The following is a 23,433-nucleotide window of genomic DNA, read 5'->3' on the forward strand; positions in this document are numbered from 1 at the left end:
AACATTTTTTGTGATCTATAATAGATAGCATAATAGAAAGCTCAAAGGATATGGTAGGTCATCTGGGAGGGATTATGGAAAGAAGGCAGGCTGGCTGGAACTGTGATAGTTGCCTGCAGGTAAAAAGTGAAATTGAAACTTTCTCTAATAGCTGTAATACTATATGCATAACGAATAGGAGCAGAATGCAACATCTTCCAGCTCCATAGGGAGAGAAGAAAATGTTATAATTTAAGGGAGTAACCTGATGGCAAGATCACAAGGAAACTGGGCCATTGGGTCCCAACACTGTCGCACACCAAAAGAACTTTTGCAGAGATACACTGGAATGACTCTCTTGTGGGTTTTTTTTTTCTTTTTTCTTTCTTTTTCTTTCTTTTTCTTGTTCTTTTTCTTTTTTTTCCCCAGATGAAGAGATTATGGGAATCTTTTCATGCTTTATCTGCTGAGTAACCACATGCAAAGGCTCCGTATCTATTAGCTCTCCATTAGGAAAACTACTTCTGAAGATGCTGCAATGGAAGTTACACTCATTTTATTGCACTGTTTTCAATTGTATGGATCTTGAAACTTGTTTGTAGAAAGGATTTTTTTTCTATTCAGTTGTTATCCTAATTGTACCATTTCACATTCTTTCTCCTTGTTATATGTGTTGTATCTTTTCCCAACAATCTCAGCACTGGTCAGTTGATAGGAATAAGTAGCTCACACCTCTGTTTTGACCTTCCTAAGGATAATACTGGGATTTCTATCAAAGATCTGTATGTTATCCTTATGTTGAAGATCATGGTAATACCAGCATGCTTTACACTGTTCCATGTCAAGTGAGTATCCATACAGTCAGAGGTCTCTGCTTCTTCTCAGACATGAGAGACCAACTTTATCCGTGACAGCTGATGTCAGCTCTTAAATTTTACATACATATTCATTGACCACTCTAAACAAAATTGCTTCTTGCCCACATTAGTCATCACTCACTACAGACTCCTCTAGCATCTGCTAGTTGAAATTTGTCCATTTTTAGAAGTAATTTTTATGGCCTATTGCACACTGCTTTATTCATGCTTTATTGGCTTGTTTGAAACATCACAAGTGAAAGTATTAGCATTCTGGTGAATCTATTTTGAAAGTTTTTCTTGCTCTTTGTACCTTCTAGCAGTGATATTCTTGAGCAACCACTGCATCTACAGCATAGTCCTTGACTCTCTTATTAGTATCCTCTATTATTGAATTTACTCAGCAAAAACTTCTTCAATTGTGATCTAATTGCATATTTACAGTGTGCCTAGAGGTATCATCCACTGTATGGGTCACTGCTAGGCAGTAATACATAGGTGCTGGCAGTATATCAATATATAATATTGTGCCTCTGGAACATGAAGAAAGTGTTTTTCGTTTATGGTTTTTGCTCTGGTTCCTAAGTACTAAAACTATATATGTACTGATGTTCCTGATATGCTTCTACCTAACACATCCCTTTATCCTTGGCTATGCCCTTGCTTATCTTCAGATGTTGAGCAATTCTGATTTCGATTCCCTGGAAACCTCAGCTCCTTCAAGACACATCTCTCTTGGCTTTGTTCAAGAGAACTATTGGTGATGGGTGGATGGTTGGACTGGGTGATCTTGAGGGTCTTTTCCAACCTTGGTGATTCTATGATTCTATGGCACTGAACTCATCAAGCCTTTATCAGCTTCTCTAGTGTTCAGGTACAACTCCTTGTAAATCGCTCACTTCTCAAATCTTTTCCCTTAATAAACTATGTTTTCACTTTTCCTATACTGATAACATCTAGTTAGAGATAAAAAAAATAACTCATTATTCTTAGAGATGGAAATTCATCTTTCTAGCAGCTGGGGTCCCTCCAGGCTTCTAATTTGTCTGGTTTCATACTGCTTTTATGTTTTGCAGTTAAGTACAACTTTCTTCTTATTGGTGGGTGTGATTAGACTAGTTAGTGCCACCCTGGCATCACATGCTGAGGTACACACAATAGGATTCTGTATTTGTATAAATAAATAATTTCCTTATGAAAAGAATCAACTAGAGAAGTTATATAGATAGAGCCAGTATTTAGATGCAAACGTACAAACAGTGTAATTTTGGGGTATTCACAGAAAACTCACTTTCCACTTCATGCAAACACACATCAAGTTATGTGAAGGTTTCCTAACCCCCTGAACCTGGAGCCCTAACAAAGAAAGGCCGCCACCAGCATTTTCACTGCCCTGGCCTGATTTCAAATGTTTACATTCAAAGACTGCCAGCTAAATATGAATAGTCTTGATCACATATGAGCATTATGTTAATGTACGAGCATTATGTTAACAATTGCAACTAAGTTTGAAAGGCAGCACCATGCCATTTCAATCCATACAATCCATGTATGATCAAGTCCAGAGAGTAGGGGTCAGTGGCTCCATATTTGGATGGACACTGATGACAAGTCGGTGGGTCGGTGCTAGGGCTGATACTCTTTAATATCTTCATCATTTCCTATGAGGAAAGGCTGAGATAGCTGGGGCTGCTCAGCCTGGAGAAAAAAAGGCTCCAAGGAGACTTGATAGCAGCCTTTCAGTATCTAAAGAAGAGCTACAGGAAAGAAGGGGACAGACTCTTTAGCAGGGTCTGTGGTAACAGAATAAGGGGAGGTGGTTTCAAGCTCAGAGAGGGTAGATTTAGCTTAGATCTAAGGAAAAAAATCTTATATAGTGAGGTTGGTAAGGCACAGGTTGCCCAGGGATATAGTTGGATGCAAGTGATGAAAGTCTCCCTTGAGACTTTCAAGGTGAGGCTGGATAAGGCTCTGGGCAACCTGATGTAGATCTGGTGTTATTGTTCATTGCAGGGGAGTTGGACTAGATGGCCCTCAGAGGTCCCTTCCAACACTAAGGATTCTATGATTCTATGTGTGCGCACAGCAATCTTTGCAGTACAACTTGAACTGCTGTCATGAACCTGTTAAGCACTAAGTCATCAGAGAGACTGTACTTAGAATATATATCAATACTCACATAATAACAGGCCTTGTTACTTTTTTTTTTTCTTTTTTCTTTTTTTGCCCTGGACAAATCATACACTCATTTATGTTAATCCATCCACTCCTGATATGCAGTAAGCCTTTAATTAAAATGTTGTGTGAACCAAGTTCTGGTTTAAAATGAAGAATGCAGCTCTTTGAGACTGAAATGGCAGAGGAAATTCAAGTCAGATGAATAATTAACTGGAGTTTCATGAAGATGCTGTTATTCTTGTGATATGTGTCATGGGATACCTCATGATCTAAAGTCATCATAACCCTGACTTTTAAGCTCACCTAATTTGGAGCTGTTGGTAATAGGTGAACGGTTGGGCTGGATGATCTTTTAGGTCTTTTCCAACCTTGGTGATTCTGTGATTCTAAGCTCACCTCTTTATACTTAATCTATAGCTAGCACCACAAATTAACAGCAACTCCATTTCTTCTTAGAGCTTCTTAGAGCCATCTACTGAAACACCAGAAGTCATTTTAGATCTTTAGTGATTTTTATTGTATTTCACCCATCTAGCCATTGACTAAGAGGAGTTTCTGGCTAGAAAAGTGATCTACTTCTCTGTTGTCCCTCCCACAAGACCCACTCAACCAAAAATCAATGATAGAATGAAAATCATATGCAAACTAAACTGTAGACGAATCTTCAAACCTAGAAGTATATAAAAAAGCACACTCTGTAATATCCATGCATTCAAGAAGACAAAAGAAAGTAGAAAAAGGGAATTAAAAGTTTATCCAGAAGCAACTGTAGAGTAACATCTGACAAGCTACTAAATGAATTGAATGTTTTCTAACAGAAGGAAGGGATCTATTGGCGTTGACTGAGTTGAAACATTTGATAGATAATAAAGGAAGGAATCTTGAGTATATGCACTGTGATTAGGGGGAAGTGAATATATTACATTCGGATCTTTGAAAGCAGCTAGTGTCTTTGGGTCTGTTTAGCCTTGAGAAAAGAAGGCTGAGAGGGGACTTGATCCAGGTTTATAAATACCTGAGGTGTGGGGGCCATAGTGGCAATGCTGGTCTCTTTTCAGTAGTGCGTGGGGACAGGACTAGGGGTAATGGGATGAAAGTACAGCATAGGAAGTTCCACACGAATGTGCGGAAGAACTTCTTTACAGTGAGGGTGACGGAGCACTGGAACAGGCTGCCCAGGGAGGTGGTGGAGTCTCCTTCTCTGGAGATATTCAAGACCCGCCTGGACGCCTACCTGTGTGACGTGGTGTAGGGAGCCTGCTTTGGCAGGGGGGTTGGACTCGATGATCTCTAGAGGTCCCTTCCAACCCCTACAATTCTGTGATTCTGTCTTCAAGATGACCAAGAAGGAGCTAAGCAGTTACAGTAATGTACTGAAATGAAGCTGGGCTGGAAGAAAATTTTAATCACATAAACAATTTTCCTGCCAATCAAGATTATATTTTCCAACGTGAACTACTTCTGAATCGAGACTGAAAATTCCTCCATTTCTAAAAATATGGTTAGCTAAAATAGCGCCAAGACAAAAAGAAATGACAGGTATGCAATCAGGAATAGATAATGAGCTCTACAGAAACTGCAGTTCTAGTTAGGAATAAAAGAAGAGGCCTCCTATGTGTAAATTAAGACATCTTTACTGTTGTAATTTCTGTCTGTCACAATCTACCGTAGTAAAATGATGCAGGACAATAAATTGTGGCTTTGTAACAGCAGCCTCCACACATAAATTTGCATGAGTGGTCTATAGTGACAGAAATAAAGCATATGGGATAAAAAGTTACCAAAAATAGGCTTTCAGAGTCAGTGGCTAAATGCTGTCCATCATTTCTGGGAACAGAAGTGACGTGCAGAATGCTCTGACTGCAGTATGAGCCTTCCTGCTGCTCTGTGTGCCATTAGTCCTGCACTTGTAGGTGTGAAGGAGCAGGTTGAAAACAACAACCACTTTCTGCACCATTAGCTGCCTCCAACTTCTTGAGTCATCACTGCACCAGATAATGTTCTGTGTCTGTGTTTTCTAGTGGGCGGGTGATTTATCCCACAGCCATGTTGATGGGACTAGAGATACAATTCTTCTGTGCATATGAGGTTCACATTTAACTCCTGTACTATACAGACTTTCTTACTTCAAAACCAGCACAGGACAGGCTTGTCATTGTTTTCAGCCATCCTTAAGTACGGCTTTATCATACAAAGGTTAAGGTGTATAATAACAACTTTAGTTTCTGCCTAATTTGATTATCTGTGAAAACTGAGTTGAGACCATGGAGGGGCACAGAGATGGGTCATGTGTGAAACTAACAATCCCAGGTCTTCCTTCTCATCTTTCAGCCTAGCAAACAGATCCTGTGAGTGGATTTAAGAAGCACTGCATTCCTTTTCTTATAATACCAGTGAAATATGCAAATATGCATGACACATAAATTCTTCTTCTTTTTCCCTTTAAATAAGACCATTTAAGCTGAGGTCATTGAACAGCTCCTGTCACAACGGATTTTGGCTTGTGGTCTCTAAGCATTATGATGAAAATAGAAGTAATAGACAGACAAAAGTTCACTATTTTCTTTCTTAAATATATATATAGAAACATTTTGTTTGTTCTCAGAGATTGGTTCATTTGCCTGTACAACTGTGAGAGCTCTAGCAGTACGTTTTTCAGCTTACCTGTACTTATGGAGGCATGTACCTTATAGATCTTACATCTAAAATACTTCACTGAGATTAATCCTGAATACAGACATAGTCACCTGGCGGGCAGCATAAATTCCCTTTGTTATTAGCTGCCAGATATGCAGTTATTCCAAAATGGTAGTTACAGTCCATAAACCCCTGCAAAACTAAGTATCTTTTGGAGACAGAGTCTATTATTCAGCCTTTACTGCTGAGGACCTTCAAGATTCACTGGCAACATGAACACACTACAGCCCTGAGGCACACATGGATATGGATGCAGCATAATGCGCAGGTCAAAAGAGCCAAGGGGCAATGAGGCCCAGGGCAGAAAAACATGCTTGTGAGCTCATGCTTGTGTTGCTCTGGCACTGAACTTAAGTGGTGACCCATCCTCTGGGTAGCCAAGAATGAGGCTGCTCAGGGGAGCACACTCCACTCATCAAACAAGGTACGATTTTCATAGAAGAAAAGTTGCACAGTGGTGTAATTAAACACAGAATTAAGCATTTATCCAGTGTTTGAATTCTTCTTGTTACAGACAGAGCAACATCCACAGAATGCTTGTTACTAGCCAACCATATCATATTGCTTGACTGTACAGCATTTGGTACCTTCTCTTGTTACTAGTCGGGTCCACCTACCTTCTCTTGGAGACTGTGGGCTGTTAGCAAATCTGCATACACTCCACTTGCATATTCTTAGCTGCACGGACTTAAAATAATTAAAACCAGAGCTATTATCTAATTTCTGCTATTCAGACTGCTTAGCAGCTCAGGTGACTAAAAGGTTGAAGGGTCTTTGATAAGCACAAGAGCTAGAGAAATACTTTGTTGTGGTTGTTTTGTTTTGAATGCAGAGTAGGTAGTTATTTAGACAGCAATTATATTTCAAAGAACAGGTCAGCAAGGCGAGATGCTTAATAACAGTAATTCTCACCTGAGCGTGAGCTGTCAGTCAGAGGCGCGACACAGCTCTCCCTCTGGGCAGCTGGGGGTGGCTTTAGGGCTTTCAGTCTTCTTCAGCAAGTCCATGGGCTTAAAATGCACTGAAGTTACACCCTGAAGTACATTTATTAAAGATCTATGTTGGGCCCAAGACGACAGATTTGGGGGCTCAAAATGCTAAAAATCTCTAAAAATCCTCACCAAAAAGAGCCTTTAAATATTGACTTGATTCATAAAGAGTTCCTTGTAAGCTGATTGAAAGCTGAAAGCTCAACGTAATTTGTACCAAAAAAGCATCTTCCAAGTTAGTAACCATGTTTATAAGATCAGGTTAACATGACATGACCGCCCTTCCTGCACGATGCAGACAGTGTAACAACCAGCTGCTTTGTAGTGTGCTGTTCCTTACGTGCTAACATCAGAGCTAGCTCAGATTCAGTTTATTCCTGCATGAAACCATGACATTTAAAAAGGAGATCTTGTCACAAAGAAGAACGATCGGTGTTTAAACATTTACCAGAAAACAAAACCTTTTTTTCCATTCAGCTTTGAAAACATTGTTTTCCCATTGCAATATCACCATAGCTCATTATTTCCGTATTCTATTTATTAAGGTAAAAATTAAGCACTTAATTTCTAGAAATACATCAGTCTCTGTTTTATGTTGTGATTATTTGCCTGACTTCATCAGTCTCTGTATAAGTTTCAGTTCCTAAATTCTAGTGTGTAAAGCTGCTTCCATGGAGAATTTTCAAATGATGTAATACTATTTAATCTTATCAATTATGACACCAAAAAACACGACCAGCTGGTGAAATCTCAGACCACAATCTCATCTGATGAAGTTTTTTCAGTTATGTTTTGTTACCAAATTCTTATGAAAACATCCAAAAGCTTTTCCACGTAATGCGCTTCATAAAGTGCATTAGTTTTGGGTACCCGCGTGGTTGGGACACGGGGTGGCACTTGGCGGCCACAACGAAAGCCTGATTTTGTACCAAGTAATTGCTTATCTCCTTGTGTTATCAGAGCCTGGCAGTCTCTGCCCTTTGGACAGCAGATCAACACGACGCCTGGGAGACAAACATCTGTCCTGTCTCAATATAGGCTGAAAAATCTATCAGGAAAAGCTACTCCCTCTTCACTGCCTGAGTCTTCCAGATGGTGCCAGAATGGGCTTTTGGGAGGATGGAAATCCAATCCTTATACCCTCAGGGTGACACAGGGAAATGCTTCTCAGCAGAGCAGCCGGTTTTATAGCACGTAGATTTATCTCCTCACGTTTTAAGAAGCTTTGGAACCTACCACCATTTTCGCACCTCAGCGGGCCCCGCCTCATTAACCCGCGCGAGGGGCCGGACGGAGGCAGGCCCGGCCGTCTCAGCCCCCGCCCCTCTCTCCTTGCCGCGTCCCATTCATCCCAGCCCCTTCCTCTGCGCTCCTTCCCGGGCGCTGCTCGGCCCGGTCCGCCCCCCCCTCCCGCCTTCTACGCCGCCAGCCCGGCAGCGGGGAGGGCCCTTCCCGCCGCAGCCATGGCTGCCGAGGGGGTCGACGAGCGCTCCCCGCTGCTCTCCGCGCCCAGCTCCGGCAATGTCACCCCCACCGCGCCGCCCTATCTGCCGGACAGCAGCCCCCGAGGTAAGGGCCGGCGGGGAGGGAAGGCGGCCGGGGGAACCGAGCCGCGGAGCCGACTCGAGGCCTTTGTCGGGGAGCAGCGCGGTGCGGAGCCGGCAGGCCGTGATCGGCTCCGTGAGCGATGGGCCGCCTCGGAAATAATGGGGAGAGTGGTTGGCAGAGGCAGAACAGGTCGGAGCCGGTCTGCAGCGTGACTCGTACGCAGGTTGGAACCTGCGAGGTAATTGCGGGGCTTAAATCAGCGCTGCCATTAATTAGGAGAGGGATTAAGCAGGAGATACTTAGAGCCGAATAGCTAAATTCGGTGAGGCGAGCTGCGTGGATCCGCAGCATCCATCGGGAGGGAGAACCGAAGCGCTCGGATCTCTGCTCCATGGATCCCTGCTCCATCCCTGGAGGGAGTGGGAGGGGATGGGAAGGGAGAGAAGGGGAGGGGGCTGCTGCTGCGCTGCCCTTGCCGGAGCATCTCAAGGCCGTGGCTGCCTTGTCTGCGTTCCTAAAGCGAGGCCCGTACCGCAGCCACCGAGCTGTAAAATGGTACATGGGGTTAACTTTCTTCTGCCGACTTACGGAAATTACCTTGTTGATCGATATCGAGTCACCGGGTGAACGTTTTTACTTGCAGTGCTTAGAAAGGTGCATTAGTAGGTGTTTTCTTCTTTCTAATCCGGTTACGTTGTTCACAGCAGAAATCGAGGGAGGGGAAAAAAAGGGGAAAAAAAAAAAAAGCTGAGACTTAAGGCTAAATGAGATTAGCGCAGCTTTCCTAGCAGCAGCCTTTCAAATGGGAGGTTGGTTCTTAGTGGCTCTGCTGCGTTGCCCATCTCTTGGGGGTTCCCATAGGACTGTGCAGATGTAGCGTGCATGTACAAGAAGGCTAGAAGTGAATGTCTGAGTACTCTGAATAGTATTTCAACCTGTGGGTAGCAGGGTCTATTTGCCATGATATGAAAGGGTCTTTTTGCTGCTGTTGTGCCCATTTGCACTGACTGGCAGACCAAAAAACAGATGGGCTGTATTCTTGCAATTGAATTGTATAGGATGGCCATCAGCCCTGAAGCTTTGCTGTGTGAGCATTCCAGAAATCCACCTTGCTTTAAATTCTACTCTGTTTTTATTATGTGGAGTCCTTATTTTGTATCTATTACTTTGAAATACATTCTGCTCTATTGGAAACACACATAAAAACAACCAAAAGCCAGCAAGTCTTTGCATACTTCTCAGGTAAGGAAAGTGCATCAGGTCAGGGACTCCTGTTTGGTCCCTGCTTAGAATGGACACCAGCTGGGCCCCAGGAGCTGTGTGCTGCTGTAGCGCCTGCTGACCAGTTTGGCAGCAGTGGGAGGGTGTGGCACCAGAGATAAGCTGCTTGTTTTTAGAAGTGGGGTGGAATCAAATACGTTTGATATGTAGAGGAACCTCTATGAAGAAGTGTGGAGTATCTTGTTTATTGGCTCCCTGAGCAACTGAACCTAGTAGCACCTCACGTACATATATACTGCTTTAGAAAAGTTAACTAAAAAATGTCTGCAAAACAAAGTTTTGCAAAGGTGCCACCTAGATCAGCTTCCTTGCTCCATACCTGTGTGTCTCAGCTGTCCTTAGAGAAAGCTGCTCCCACGTGTGGCAGCTAAAAGGCCTTTGAAGCTATCGGGCAGCCTTTATCTCTTTCTCTAGCACAAACAGAAGGAAGAGGCATTCTCGGGGTAATAGAATTTACTTGTAAACCCTCCTTCTGCTGTGCTTCCTTGCTTGGCATTACCTGAAGGTGGGGTTGGAGAGGTAGAAGAAGGAAGGAGAAGCCCTACCTGTGTTACACTTACAGATTCATCCCCATACTTATAATTGCTGTGCCCCATATGTAATTCTGAGCTTTAGAATGAGGCTGTGGTTTGGAACTATCCTCCTCTTCCCTTGTTGGGCTGAAGCTGAGCCCCAGCTGACTCTTTTCAGCATAAGCTGCTGGGCAGCTGAGTGCTACTGGGTCCTGGCATTCCTTGCTCCCTGTGAGGGAAGCAAGTGAGAGTCTTTAAGATGTGGGCTCAGGACACAGTTAAGAAACTTCACATGCACAAAGGTTGGAACCATCATCTCTGCTCCTTATTGTACAGGGGTTATTCTGCTTTCTCCATGCTTGCCCACCAGTCCATTGCATCGTTCACTTTCTTCCTTTCCCTTCCCAGATTAGGAAAAAGAACCTGTGTTTACAAAATGTCCCCCCATACCCAACAAACTCATTTCTCTCTGTCCAAGGCAAGCTGCAGGCATCTCCCTGTGGTTTCTGAACTTTAGAATATTGAGGAAGGAAGTGAACAGGCACAATAATTTTCTAAGGTTGTGTTTTCTTTGCTGCTGCACCTCCTGTGAGTGTTGCTGGGGATATACACTGTAGGTTAGTCATGTGCTGCATGGCAGGGCACTGCTTCCCCTGTTGACCTCATTACCGTTGGGTTATTATTATTAGCAAAGCTGATAAACTATTAACTGAAATGTCAGTAGCAGATCACTGACATGCAGTATAAATATATTCTGAAGCCTCTGGGGTGTGTGTGTGTGAAATTTGTCTACCAACTATTGGTGCCCACCACGTGGACCTTTATGAGCTGCTATTTAAGATATTAGCTTGAAATTCAAGCTGTTAAGAAACAACAACCAACAACAAAAACCAAAAAGGTCATATCAAGTACATATGTTAATGTGCTTTGGAAGTGGCCAGCATTTTTATTAAGGGATATGGAGCAGCAAACTTGGAGATGGTTCTTTTATTTCCCTTTATAGCTTTCCTCTATTTCTCTTTACACTTAATTCTGGAGGGCCTTGCTAGTTGTTTTTATGGGAGCCGTTCTGAAGGCTCTTCTTTAAACACAAATGTTGCAGTGCCAAGATACTTCTGGCTTTCTGCTCTGTAGCAAATGTAGCAGCACCACTCTGAGAAGCAGCCATTATTGCCTGCTGTTGTAAATCTGCTGAGACAGCAGCACAGGAATGAAGAGGCAGCTTACCTGGAAGCCAGGCAGCTCCAGTGTGATGTTGGAAAATTGGTTGTCTGTGTACTTGCACACCTTACCTGATTAGCTTTCAAAATCTAGAGTTGTTTCTTACAAAGAAGACACAGTCTTAAAGTCTTCCAGGATTGTGGAAGGCTGAAAGGCTTGGGGATATGTATTTACTAGTGAACAGAAATAATCATAATGCCCTTGTTTGCCTTCCTTTAATACAGCTGCCCTGTACCAAGCTGATAGGAGTTATGTCTCACTGTAAATTGAAAGAGCCAAGCCAAGAAGATCTGCAATCTGGTTGTTGCTTTACAGAAGTAACCTGAGAGCTGGAATTGAACTGCAGTTTGGTTTTAGCATGCTGGGTGTGCATTCTGTTCTGTGGCTCTTTTTTTCTTGTAAGCAGGGAGTGTATCAGTTACTGGCTGCAGAAGCAGTTAAGCAGCCTGCTTACAGCCAGGAAACCCCCTGCAGCAACCTTAGCTTGGACTCTTGCAGCCAAGATCTTGCTCTTTAAGTTGTCCACGTTTCAAAACTGTTTTCTGCTAGTGTGGTGATCTGCTGGGCTTGAGATTGTTTGTGGTTGGCAAAGTGTGGGATTTTTTGTGTGTGCTGTGGGTGGGTGAGTGTTTGTTTTGCTCCCATTTGTTTTCCTGTGTTTTGCTGCTGTTGTTTGTCATTTGTATTTCTTCCGCTGTGTATGGTAGTCTTGTACTGAAAGCACAGTATGATGATACTTCAAACTACAGCTATCCCTGACCATTTTCAGCTGGGTGCTACCAGTCCTCAGAAACAGGGAAGAAAAATCAGCATAGAACTGGAAGTTCTACTGTTTTTTTTTTTCTTAAGGATGTTGATTTCTGCAACCACAGCATCAAAGCTGTAGGTGTGAGGTTCTCTTTCTGTAGTTATGAAGCATTGCTGCACATAAGTGAATTTTGCCTCTCATCTGAAATAATTTAAGTCTGTTCAGAGGCTCTCAAGATATCCACTGGTCTTCTGCTGCCTGTGAGTTAAGTCAGGTATCGATCTGGATTGTTTGGGTACCAAGTAGCCGAATGAGAGAGCCAAGCAGTGGTGAAGCTTAGAAGTTTTGTGATGGTATCCTGGGCTCCATCAGGAGAGGGGTGGTCAGCAGGGATAGGGAGGTGATTGTCCCTCTCTACTCGGCGCTTGTGAGGCCCCATCTGTTGTACTGTGTCCAGGTGTGGAGCCCTCAGTACAAAAAAGATATGGAGATTTTGGAAAGGGTCCAGAGGAGGATCACGAAAATGATCAGGGGGCTGGGGCACCTCCTCTATGAGGACAGGCTGAGGGAGTTGGGTTTGTTCAGCCTGGAGAAGAGAAGGTTGTGGGGTGACCTCATTGCAGCCTTTCAATACCTGAAGGGAACTTACTCCCAGGAGGGGAGTAGACTCTTTGAAAGGGCTGACAATAGCAGGACTAGGGGAAATGGATCCAAGTGGAAGGAGGGAAGATTTAGGTTGGATGTTAGGGGGAAGTTCTTCACTAGGAGAGTGGTTAGGCCCTGGAACAGGCTGCCCAGGGAGGTTGTGGATGCCCCGTCCTTGGAGGTGTTCAAGGCCAGGTTGGACGGGGCCCTGGGCAACCTGATCTAGTAAATGTGTATGTTTGGTGGCCCTGCTAGGCAGGGCCTTGAGGTCCCTTCCAACCCAGGTCATTCTGTGATTCTGTGATATTTTGGATCTTACGGTCTCTTAAATCCCTCCGGTTTACAACATTCACATTAAAATCGAGTGAAGAAATGATCTGCGTATCCTCACAGGCCTAAATGTACTGCTTGGGCTTGTTGCTTTTGGTAGTAGCTAGATATTTCTCTCCACCTCAGCAGATAATAATGCTTTGTAAACTGGAAGAAAGCTGATATCTTGTTGCTTCTCTGAGGGCTTTGTTGACCATTTGTGCATAATCATGATATAATTTCTTGATGTTCAAGGCTACAGAGTATTTTAAAATAGCAGAAAAAGTTAACTACTTAAATGTGCCCATTCCTTATCTGCTTACCTGAAGAACATGATGAAATAAAACCCACTGGTAATACATGCCAAATAATTGCAGTAATAAGCTTGTGAGAGTTTATGTGGAATTGTTTTCATTCCATGAATTCTTAAACTGAGAAGGATCTGAAATGTTTCCTCCTTTCTTTGTTGTGTGTTTGAGGCTGGCAGTGCTGAAATTAGCCTTGCCACAGGAGGACAGGGCAGTTATGTTCGCTGGTACTGGTCTATAAATGAAAACCTTGTGTGTCCTCGTGTTGGCTTGTGGTCGGCAGAAATATCTGGGACTCTTCAAAGAAGATGCTCTGAAGGTTTAATTCATTTCAAGGCCAGGTTGGATGGGGCCCTGGCATCTTGTTCTTGTGGTTGGCAACCCTGGAATGAGCTCTTCTGTCTACCCAGGCTGTGTCTATTCTTCTGATTATCATCAGAAGCCACCCTTGGATTCTGCTAATCCATGTTTCTCCCTTGCCCCCTTCTTTACTCCTAAAAGGCTGATTTGAAAATGAAATGGAGTTGCATGGATGAGCCTTTCATCTGACCTGCCTTTCTGGGATGAATTATGGTGTTTTTGTGTTGCTGATATGCTCTATGTAGAACTATGATTGATGTACATAATGTTGCACAGAAGATTGTTGGTTGGGGGGGGGGGGGGGATGCAAAGTAAACTTAGATTTATCTAATGTGGATATCAGTAGTTAACATCAACATTTTTTCCCCTTTACTTTTCTTTCTTTGAGGCTGTGGCTGTTGGTGGCTATGGTTGCTGACTGTTTTAGGATGCCGTGTTTGGTTTTCCATCTGAGATTTCATGATCTCTTGCAGCAGAGCTCCCACCTCCATATACTGCCATTGCGAGTCCAGATGCCAGTGGTGTTCCTGTCATAAACTGCCGTGTGTGCCAGTCACTAATCAATTTGGATGGCAAGCTACACCAGCATGTTGTTAAATGCACAGTTTGCAATGAAGCTACGGTAAAAATGGGGTTTTAGCATTTTCTTTCCGTGGGGGGAAGTGGTGGGAGGTTGAACATAGAATTTATGTCCTCACCTACAGAGTGAGCTGCTGATGGACATCGCCATTGAGGGCCTGTTGCTGCAAAGCTGCTGGTGCACCTGGTTTGCTTCTGGCACAATCAATCTGTTCTTATGCATCCAATGCAAATCTTCCCGTTCTGTCTAGTTAGCTCTGTGGGGTTATCTAATAGATAGTAATGCAGGCCACAGTGCTGTTCAGCTTCTGAGGCTTGTGACTGTCTGTATTAAAGGGCTCCCAGAAACTTGCCTGTCAGGTTCAAGGAAGGTGATTTCAATACATTTTAAAGCAAGCTGATGGTTCTGCATATTCTGTTTCTGACTGAGAGCCAGACTTTGATTCTTTTGCTTCTGAATAAAGCCATCATACCAGGCAAGGAGACTTAACGAGTGGGATATAGTCAATATATTAAGCACAAATTCTCAAAACTAAGCTGAAGACTTGAGTTCTTTATTACTAAAATATAAAAGCATTTTTTTCCCCATTAGTTTGCAGAATTTCTTGTTACTGAAAATGTTCTTGTGAAGAATTTTCACTTCCTCTTTTTTTTTTTGAGGGGGGAGGAAACTTTTTTTTCCGACTTGCAAGTTTCTTTCTATAAGAGGAACTCTGTATTTCTTTGTTAAGAACTTGTCAGTCATACAGCACTGTTTTGTCATGCTTCTATGAGGAAGAAAGTTGGTTGTGATGACTTCTGATGTGTGTTCTGTGTTTTCTTTTCCTTTGTTTAGCCAATCAAAAACCCTCCTTCAGGGAAGAAGTATGTTAGATGTCAGTGTAATTGTCTGCTTATCTGTAAGGATACATCTCGGAAAATAGGCTGCCCAAGACCAAACTGGTAAGAGTAACGTCCATGACCTACTGGAAACTTAAATGTGTGAGTTGCTCACTTTGCCTGATTGAGGGTGGGAAGTTCTAAAGGAAGCAGAGGTAGCAGTAGATTGGCCTCAGTCTGGTACCGCCTTCTTTGGTTTGCTGAGTTTTCAATTTCTTACCTTTCAACTTTAAGTTACACATTGTTTAGAGTGGAAACAAATATGACTGCCACAATGAACGTTCTTCTGTGCACACATAGTGTTTCAATTCAAGTATTGCAGCCCTAATAAAGCAGAAACTAAGATGAAAGTTGGGTCTGCAGATGTTAGAGTGCAGACTCCACCACACTGAGTGCCCTAGTTACCAGTCTGTTGGCTCTTCTGGTTTTGAATCATAGTTTTTGACCTTGATTTTTTGTTAGTTTGCTTTGTTTCCTCCCAGCTGATATGGCACTGGGGAAGATTTCAGTGAAGTCATGCAGCTTTTTGTAGAGTTCATGGAATACTTCAACTGTAATACATCATGTGTTTAGTAACCAGGCTTAATCAGAAGGTCTGCAGTCTTGCTAAACTACCTCCTGAAAGCATATCTCAGCAGTTTTGCTTAGACAGACTGGGTACTTGTCTTATTAGAAGATGAGCTAAACTGGAGTAATTTGAAGCAAGGAGTTGAGTACGCCCTAAATGGAAGGCTTCCAGTTTGCAGGGAGGCCATCCAGCCTGCAATATTGGTTGCATAAGTGAAGGCATGAGTTACAAGTTAAATAATGCTTTCATCTTTCCTTTCTGTTTTAATGTTAGGAAGTCTGATTCTTGTTCAGCCTTTTGTTAGTTAATTTGGATACTGTCATTTTGGATGGACACATTGTATAATAAATTGGAAATACACTGAACGTAAAAGCATATGCTGACTTCTTGCTTAAGGTAAATTGATGGTGTTTAGTCAGGCTAGGGTGGTTTCATCTGATTCTCTCTCAATTTGAATAGTATTTTTACTACAGAATGCTGCGTATGTTGACTTGCTTTTTGGTAATGGGAAGAAGCAGAATCTGACTTGGAAAGAAGAATTAGATTATGAAAGAATAAACACCCTTTCAACATGCTTCACGTAGACGTGTACATTCCAATTCACAGGCTTGCTCAGCCCAGTTATTAAGATTCCTTTTTCCTGAGGAGTGTTGCTACCATATGATAGCAAGTCTTTGATCTCTACAGGGTTCTGCCTTGCATGCCAGATGTTTTCAAAATTGAGAGGGGCAGCACTTCCAAAGTCAAAAATTGTGTGAATCACCTGTTTTAAAACCCCCAAAAAACCCCTGCAAAGGTCATAGTTTGAAGGGGCAGTGCTTTGGTAGTGACTGATTGAACTCATTGCTTCAGTGCATCACCCTTTTCTTTTGCGAGCTTAATTACATATACATCTAATGTTCTTAATACAGTAGACGCATCATTACGCTTGGTCCAGTAATGCTGATCCCAGAAGAGCAGCCAGCTCAGCCTGCCTTGCCAGTTCAACCAGATGGAACTAGAGTGGTGTGTGGGCACTGTGGAAATACTTTCCTTGTAAGTAAAGCACCAGATTCTCCTTCTCACCAACATGTGCTATTGGTCAGGCTATTGCAACCATTTCTAAGGGCTTCTGCTTTGCTCTGTGTCATCTTGAAGGAAGTAAAGCTGCTTCTGTGTTCATATTGCTATGGATGTATTTGGTTATTTCTACAGGTGTTTTAATAAAATGTTTATTGGTCTTTCTCTGCATGCATGAATGAAGCCCAAAGTCACTGTTACTGTTCCGGTGTGAGAGCAGACAGAGCTGGAAAAGGAAGTTAAACATCTGTTCTGTTTAGACTTGCAATGATGGGTGCATTCTGCAATGGCTAAGGTGAATAGTTTCTGTTGTTGCTGCATGGGACTCTGAATGCTGTAGCACTTTACCATCAGGTTATCTGTCAATTATTAATATCTGGAGATTGGTTTATATCCAATGTTGAAAATTTCTCCCACTCGATGAAAAGATACTAAATAAAGATGCCTTGGCAGCAAAAGGTTTCTTCTATATGAATAAGGGTTTAGTGTACTTGAATTTTGATTTGAGAACAGTTTCTGCTGTAAGTTATGTAGCAGTGCTAAAATGTTTATTGGATTTCTTAATTATGGCAGCCAGCTAAGATCAGTGATAAAGCCAAATGACCTGTAGCATCACTGGAGTATTATGCTCCTGAAACAAAGGACTCTAAGGTATGTAAGGGCCAGAGAATCCTCAACTGCATTTCATGGAAGCAAAAAGGAAGCTCAGGAGATGGTGGTTTGTGTGGGTTGTTATCTGCAGTGAGAGAAACGTTTGCTTGTGATGGGATCTCCAGTGGAATAAACTTGTTCCCTGATTTATGTTAATTAAGTGTATAATAATGTCTTAACTACAGCGGTAGATAAAGAATGCAAGAAGTAAGATATCTCTTCCAACCTCTGCTTTTAAAAGGAGAATTAAGGATTTGATTGTAAATTAGCAAGTGATGGAACAGATGAGAAACCATTAGGTTCCTGATAAATTCCTTTTGTTGATTCTGCCCATGTATGAAAAAATGTTTTAAATACTATTATAAACCCTGATGAATAACAGCAGTCTGTAACTAGAGATAGCGGTTTTATTTTTTAATGCAAGTCTGAATGTGAGCATAATTACTATGAAGATCTTATGCAGTATAAAATAATGTTGCTAACAGAGAATGACCAGATCTGTGGAAGGAAAAGGCCATTTCAAGTATGTATTTTAAACTAGGAGTATTTCACTGAAGGATGCCTTTTCTTCTAGTCACGTTTTTAGCATAGTAGTATGCTAACAAACTTAGATACCTGCATGGATGTTGCAGTCTGATGCGGGGCTGTGATTTCGTTTTTGTAGTGCAGTTAAGTAGTTTAGAACTACTATTTAAAAACCTACAGGTGAAAGTAATGCTGTCAAAGAGTTAACGCTACTAAGTTTTGTTTTCTTAACATAAAAGAAATCTCTATTATGTTATTCAATCATTTATTTATTTAATTATTGTTAGGGAGAGTCAACGTTATGAAATAAGAATTGTTACTAAATTGCTGGCCTAACTTTGAGTGTTGTCATCAGCATTCACTAGTCCTCTTTTTTCTATAGGTGCAAGCCAAGTTAATTCTGACAGTGTTTCTGCACTTTGGTACCTCCTCATTGTGAAGCAAATATGTAAATCTAGTAACACCTCAGTAAGGTATCTTATTTGCTTCATTGGGCACTTAGATGGCTCCCCACCAAAGAAAAGGCAAAGCAAGAACGCCTGGGGTGGAAAAAGTCAAATGGTCAGTTGTATGTTTTGTATTATCCTTAAGAGTTTCAACTTCTTTTGAAAGAGTTTATTTTTGCCATATGAAAGCATAATTTTGGGGTGTGGTTCCACCCACGTGTGTCAAGTGATCCTTTTAACTTCTTAGAAGCACGCTTGACGCTATGCAGCACCCTTGAGTTTCTCAGCTGGGAAAGTAACTCATTGGCTGTTACTGTAGTTGAACTGCAGTACTTGTATTTTGTTCAACAGATTTTCTTTTTCCCCATGGATAAGGTACTAGGAGCCATTTCTGTATTAGGTTTTCTACTGTTTCTGGTGGATCTGAAATTTGGGCAAATATGGAAAAAGTGGTAAAATTGAGAGGGCAGAACAAGAGTTTAATCAGCCTGCTAGAGAAGTCTAATCTTGTTTTGGGCCTTGTTTGAGAGATTCTGGACTTGGGCTGTTGGCTGAGTTAAAAGTCATGCTGGCAGTAAGCCATTCCTGCACCACTCTGCCAGAGGCTGTGCTGCTGTTGGTTTGTGTCTATTGGATCAGGCTGAGTTCTCATTGCAGCCTTCCAGTAACTAAAGGGAGCCTACAAACAGGAGGGGAGTCAACTCTTAACAAGGGTAGATAATGGTAGGACTGGGGGAAATGGTTTTAAGTAGAGGGGGGGAAGATTTAGATTGGATATTGGGGTGAATTTCTTTACCAGGCGAATGGTGAAGTGCTGGAACAGGCTGCACGGGGAGGTTGCGAAGTCTTTCTACTCCAGAGATATTCAGAACTCACCAGGATGCTTTCCTCTGTCTCTTACTGAAGGGATCCTGCTTAACATGTTGAGGTTGGACTCGGTGATCTCCAGAGGTTCCTTCCAACCCTTATGATTCTGTGACATGGTGGTGGGCAGGAGGGGTCATGGGATCCCTTTACCCTCTGGCCTGCTTTCAGAGATCATCAAGGTTGAAGAGCCTGTAGTATCTATGAAAGGCTAATTCCCATGTAAACAACTTGAAATTTTATTAAGAACGTGAAACAGCATCAGGTACTTTCAATGAAAACAGATTATCAGTGTTTTTGTTATTTCCATCCAAACTCAACACTCAAAGGCATTTGAGTTTGTATCAAGTAATGACTATGGTTAATAATTAATCAAGAATCTTTAATAAATCCATAGAAAGGTCATTAATGAGTAACTTTAGAAATGGAGTTGCCTACTGTGGGATAAAAGCAGAGATGTTGAATTACAGGTATGTAAAATGTAAGTCCTGGATTTAGACTTGCTTCTGTTTCTGGAGCTGTGGTGTAAGAAGCTGAAAGAACATCTCCAAAGAGGCCTGTGTCTGTCTCTGGCACTGACAGATGAACCTTATCCTACAATTACTCAGTACAACCAATGGAGATAAAGTAGTTTTGGGCATGTGTGCATGCAAATAGTGAACTCACTCCTCTGGTAGGAATGTGGAAATAGCATTAAGGCTCAAAACAAGTCTTCTTCAGGTCAAGGAAGTATGACAGTAGCTTTTAAATTAGACTTCAGGGGACCAACCAAACTGGTACATCAGTTGGGCTGAGTCCTTGTAAACAAATACACTGAAGCAACTGTGTAACTTGGATGCTTCAAAACTGAAGAGCAAATAAAGAAAGTTTAGTGTTTGGGTTTTTTTTGTTTGTTTGTTTGTTTTTGGTGGATGATTATATCTCCATTATAAGTAAATAAAACTGAAGGTTGGAATTAGGATAAATACATCGTAAATATTACAGATTGGATCCTTGCTTACAACAAAGCTTTCTAGTACTACCTAAGCATTATAAGCCACTTCTGTTTGCTTGCACAGAAGTTTGTAAATTAATTTTTACCATTTAAATGGTGCTATGATATAGCTAGGTCCTGTATTCCATGCAAGTTGAGGCTTTGATATTGATTTGTTTGTGTGTAGCAGTTAGGATTTGTTCAGTAGGCTGACTTCTGATTTCTCACAGAGATAAAGAGGTTCAAAATGGAGGCATTAAGATCTTGTACTGTAGCTTCTACCCATGCTAGTTATTTGCTGTGTGACTCATAGACTGAGAGAGAAGAATGTGTTTAACAAGGAAGCTACTTCCAGGTGAGAAAGGCAGCAGAGAAGAGCTGCAATTATGGTATAACTCCTTCAGAATGAACAGCTGTGGTCTAACCCTCATTTTTCAAGGCAAATGTCTTTGAAGTGTTTGTTTTGTGCTACCACAGAATGCTGTGTTTAAAAAAACAAACATAAAAAATAAACCCAAGACCAACAAAACAACAACAAACTTGCTGTTTATAACGGAGTACAAGAGTGGATCCTTCCCGGGTGGTGTGTCAGGTGTTACTTCTAATATGTTTCCCAGATAGATTTTAATCTTTGTGGAGGTTTGTGACTGTACTTTATATATAATCTCCTGAAGATGTTACGTAACATTCTCTAATTTATGTCTGTAAAACTTGTATTTCAGAAAATGGCTTTATTCTTTCATTAATGTTTCTTTGAATGCTCAACTCATTCTTCACAAGTGATGTTTGGGGTTGGGGAAAGATGGGAAAATGCATCTGTCTATAATTATGCCAAAAAAAAAAAATTTGCTTTCATTAGGATAAGTTTGTAGTCTTGGAAGTAAGAGGGAGGGGGGGAAAACAACAAATATTATCATGTTGCCTGTACTGCATCTGTGGATGAAACCCTATTACGTCAAGCAAGTCTTGCAATACTCGGACAAGCCATGGGAAATTTTCACATGGCAGTCCTGATCCTGTGTTGCCACTGACAAAAGGGCATCATCCCATTTATGGAAGAAAGCAAGAAACAAGTCAAAGAAAGCCTGAGAAGCAAAATGTTTTCACATTGACATTTAGCATGAAGTACAACAAACATTTTCTCAGGCCAGTTTTTCAACCTTATTTATTCTGTTCTCTTTACAGTGGATGGAACTGAGGTTTAACACACTAGCAAAATGCCCACACTGCAAAAAAATGTAAGTTCTCTGAAAGCAAGACTGTATAACTTAACTTTTAAGTTGAAGTTCCCTGTTTCTGCTGCAAACATTATCTGGAGTAAAATCTGTTTGCTGTGCTGGCTATTTTTGCCATTTCCCTTTGAATAACAAGGCTGAGGAGCATGTTATGTGTATGTGAGTTTTCTTCTGTGTGTACAATACAGCAACTTTGGCAAATCCAACCTTCACATACTAAAATGCTCAGGTGAAGCTGTCAAGAGTCAAAAATTATGCTGCTAGCAACAGAAAGAAATGGGTTGCTAAAATTAACAGGACTATTAACAAGGACTGTTTCTTATGCCATTGAAATTGTACTGCTTTGTGCGGTTAACAAGGTGACGTTTGAATGTAGAACTTGAATTGTCTCATTGTGAGTAGAAGAAAGGAAGTAAGCTTGTCTTAATTTGAAAGAGGTTTTGCTGATTTCATAAACTCCACTAATTTGTGTTAAGCGTCTTTGGTGCGTTAGCTTCTTTAATAGTGATAACTTATCTACTCATTGGCTGTTACTTCAGTAAGGAGGAGATATTCCTTGTCAGAGGAAAAATAAGGATGTGAGAGCCATGAGAAGTTTGACGTGATTTTGTTTTTTGGTTGAGATTTGTTTGTCTATTTTTAGCTGAGAATTGGTTTATTTCTGTTGGAATAACTTAAAAGTAACAGGACCAACGTACTTCAGATTTGGATGGAATGTCAATCACAGGGTGTGAAATCTGACTTAAAAACACTGCTTCAGAGACTTAACATGTAAATAAATGGGTAGAACAAACTTGTCTTCCTTTGGGTAGGCAAGTGCTACAAAAGGAGCATATGCTTTTACTGCTGGGAACAGAGAATCACAGCTGTACTGCGTGTTACGGGAAAACCTAACAGGTCCTTTGGGAACCAGAAGGCTTAGAATAAATGTACTTTAGCCATTGGCTAAATTGCCAGAAACCTTTTGCCTGAGTATTTGATCGAGAAGCCAGTCTAGCGGTGTGTGTCCTGTCCTCAGGACTGTAAATAGTTGTGTATGGAATAGCGGATATGTTCTGGTTTACTTAGGTCAGATAACATCAGGATCTTAATGAGTTGTTGCTTTGCGTGGCTTGTTTGTTTGTTTGCTTTTACTGCCTGCAGTTGCATTCAGCTTTTTCCTTCTGGTTGTTGATAGGAGTGTTGGTGCTTTGTGCTGTTTGTTTTTAAACTCCTTGCAGTTAATATTTGGTATTTTTTACCACTTAACCCTCAGTAGTTGACCTCAAGTCATCCTTCTTTCTTGACTGTCCTTAAGTACAGAAAGATTTGCTATTTCCCCCTTGGGATTCAACAATGAAAACTTCCCAAAAGCATCAGCGCAATAATTATGCCCTATAATTATATCATATTATCTTTTGTTCTGTCTTCTGTAGATTCATGTTGCTTGTGTTCTAACAAACATGCTGTAGACAAAGATCTCTGTGCTTTGGCTTCAAAGTGCAAAGCGTGCTATCTGTATGTAATAGAAATGGAGTGTAATCTGTGAAAGTTACAGCTTAAGTAGCAACTGAGTTGCACAATACAAAACACTCTTAACAAATAGTTGTTCTCTGCCCTTGTTCTGAGGATTCCAATTGTGAAATGTGAGAACTTTGAATGAGCTGCTTGGTGTTTTCCTGCGTTTGCAATGTAGCAGACTGGAGTTTTGCACTTCCATCAGTATAAGCCTTTCTAGTGAATGCATTTAGGGCACAATGTAGGTGAGGCAGAACTTGAAGTTGTGGGAATGAAATAAACAAATACTGATTTTTTGACTTTTCTTTTTAAAAAAAGCTGCTAAAAGTACATCTGAAATCATAGTAATAATTCCTGTTATTTGGGGCATAGGACAGGCCCTGTGTTCTTTCCTGTGCCACTCCTTTTAACAGCCTCTGTCTCTTGCAGTTTCCTTTTATTAGCACCTGATGCTGAATTAGCTTTGGTGTCTCTTATATCTGCTACCAGTGCCTAAAGGTCTGCAGGTGCCTTTGCTTCCTTAGT

General features: G+C 41.5%; 1 protein-coding gene and 1 long non-coding RNA gene across 6 annotated transcripts in view; one reads left to right on the top strand and one right to left on the bottom strand.

The window, feature by feature from the left end:
- On the bottom strand, positions 1-8,966 carry LOC146761729 (uncharacterized). Its single transcript, XR_014942489.1, has 3 exons — positions 8,846-8,966; positions 6,624-6,745; positions 1-113 (listed from the first exon to the last, which is right to left on the bottom strand). It is a non-coding gene; the product is annotated as an uncharacterized LOC146761729 (long non-coding RNA).
- The window catches only part of PIP4P2 (phosphatidylinositol-4,5-bisphosphate 4-phosphatase 2), a 20,563-nt gene continuing 5,158 nt past the window's right edge, over positions 8,029-23,433 (top strand). For 2 of the 5 annotated variants that reach the window (XM_085537232.1, XM_015855951.3), the window contains exons 1-5: positions 8,029-8,269; positions 14,106-14,254; positions 15,047-15,153; positions 16,570-16,693; positions 21,362-21,414. In XM_085537232.1, coding sequence (XP_085393358.1) covers positions 8,164-8,269; positions 14,106-14,254; positions 15,047-15,153; positions 16,570-16,693; positions 21,362-21,414 — 539 coding nt within the window. In that variant the 5' untranslated portion in view covers positions 8,029-8,163. The remainder of the gene's footprint in view (positions 8,270-14,105; positions 14,255-15,046; positions 15,154-16,569; positions 16,694-21,361; positions 21,415-23,433) is intronic. The other 3 variants (XM_015855952.3, XM_085537230.1, XM_085537231.1) reach the window with 3 other exon arrangements.

This window comes from Coturnix japonica, chromosome 2 (assembly GCF_054131305.1).
Source record: "Coturnix japonica strain WE chromosome 2, WE-NBRP24, whole genome shotgun sequence".
Taxonomy (NCBI): Eukaryota; Metazoa; Chordata; class Aves; order Galliformes; family Phasianidae; genus Coturnix; species Coturnix japonica.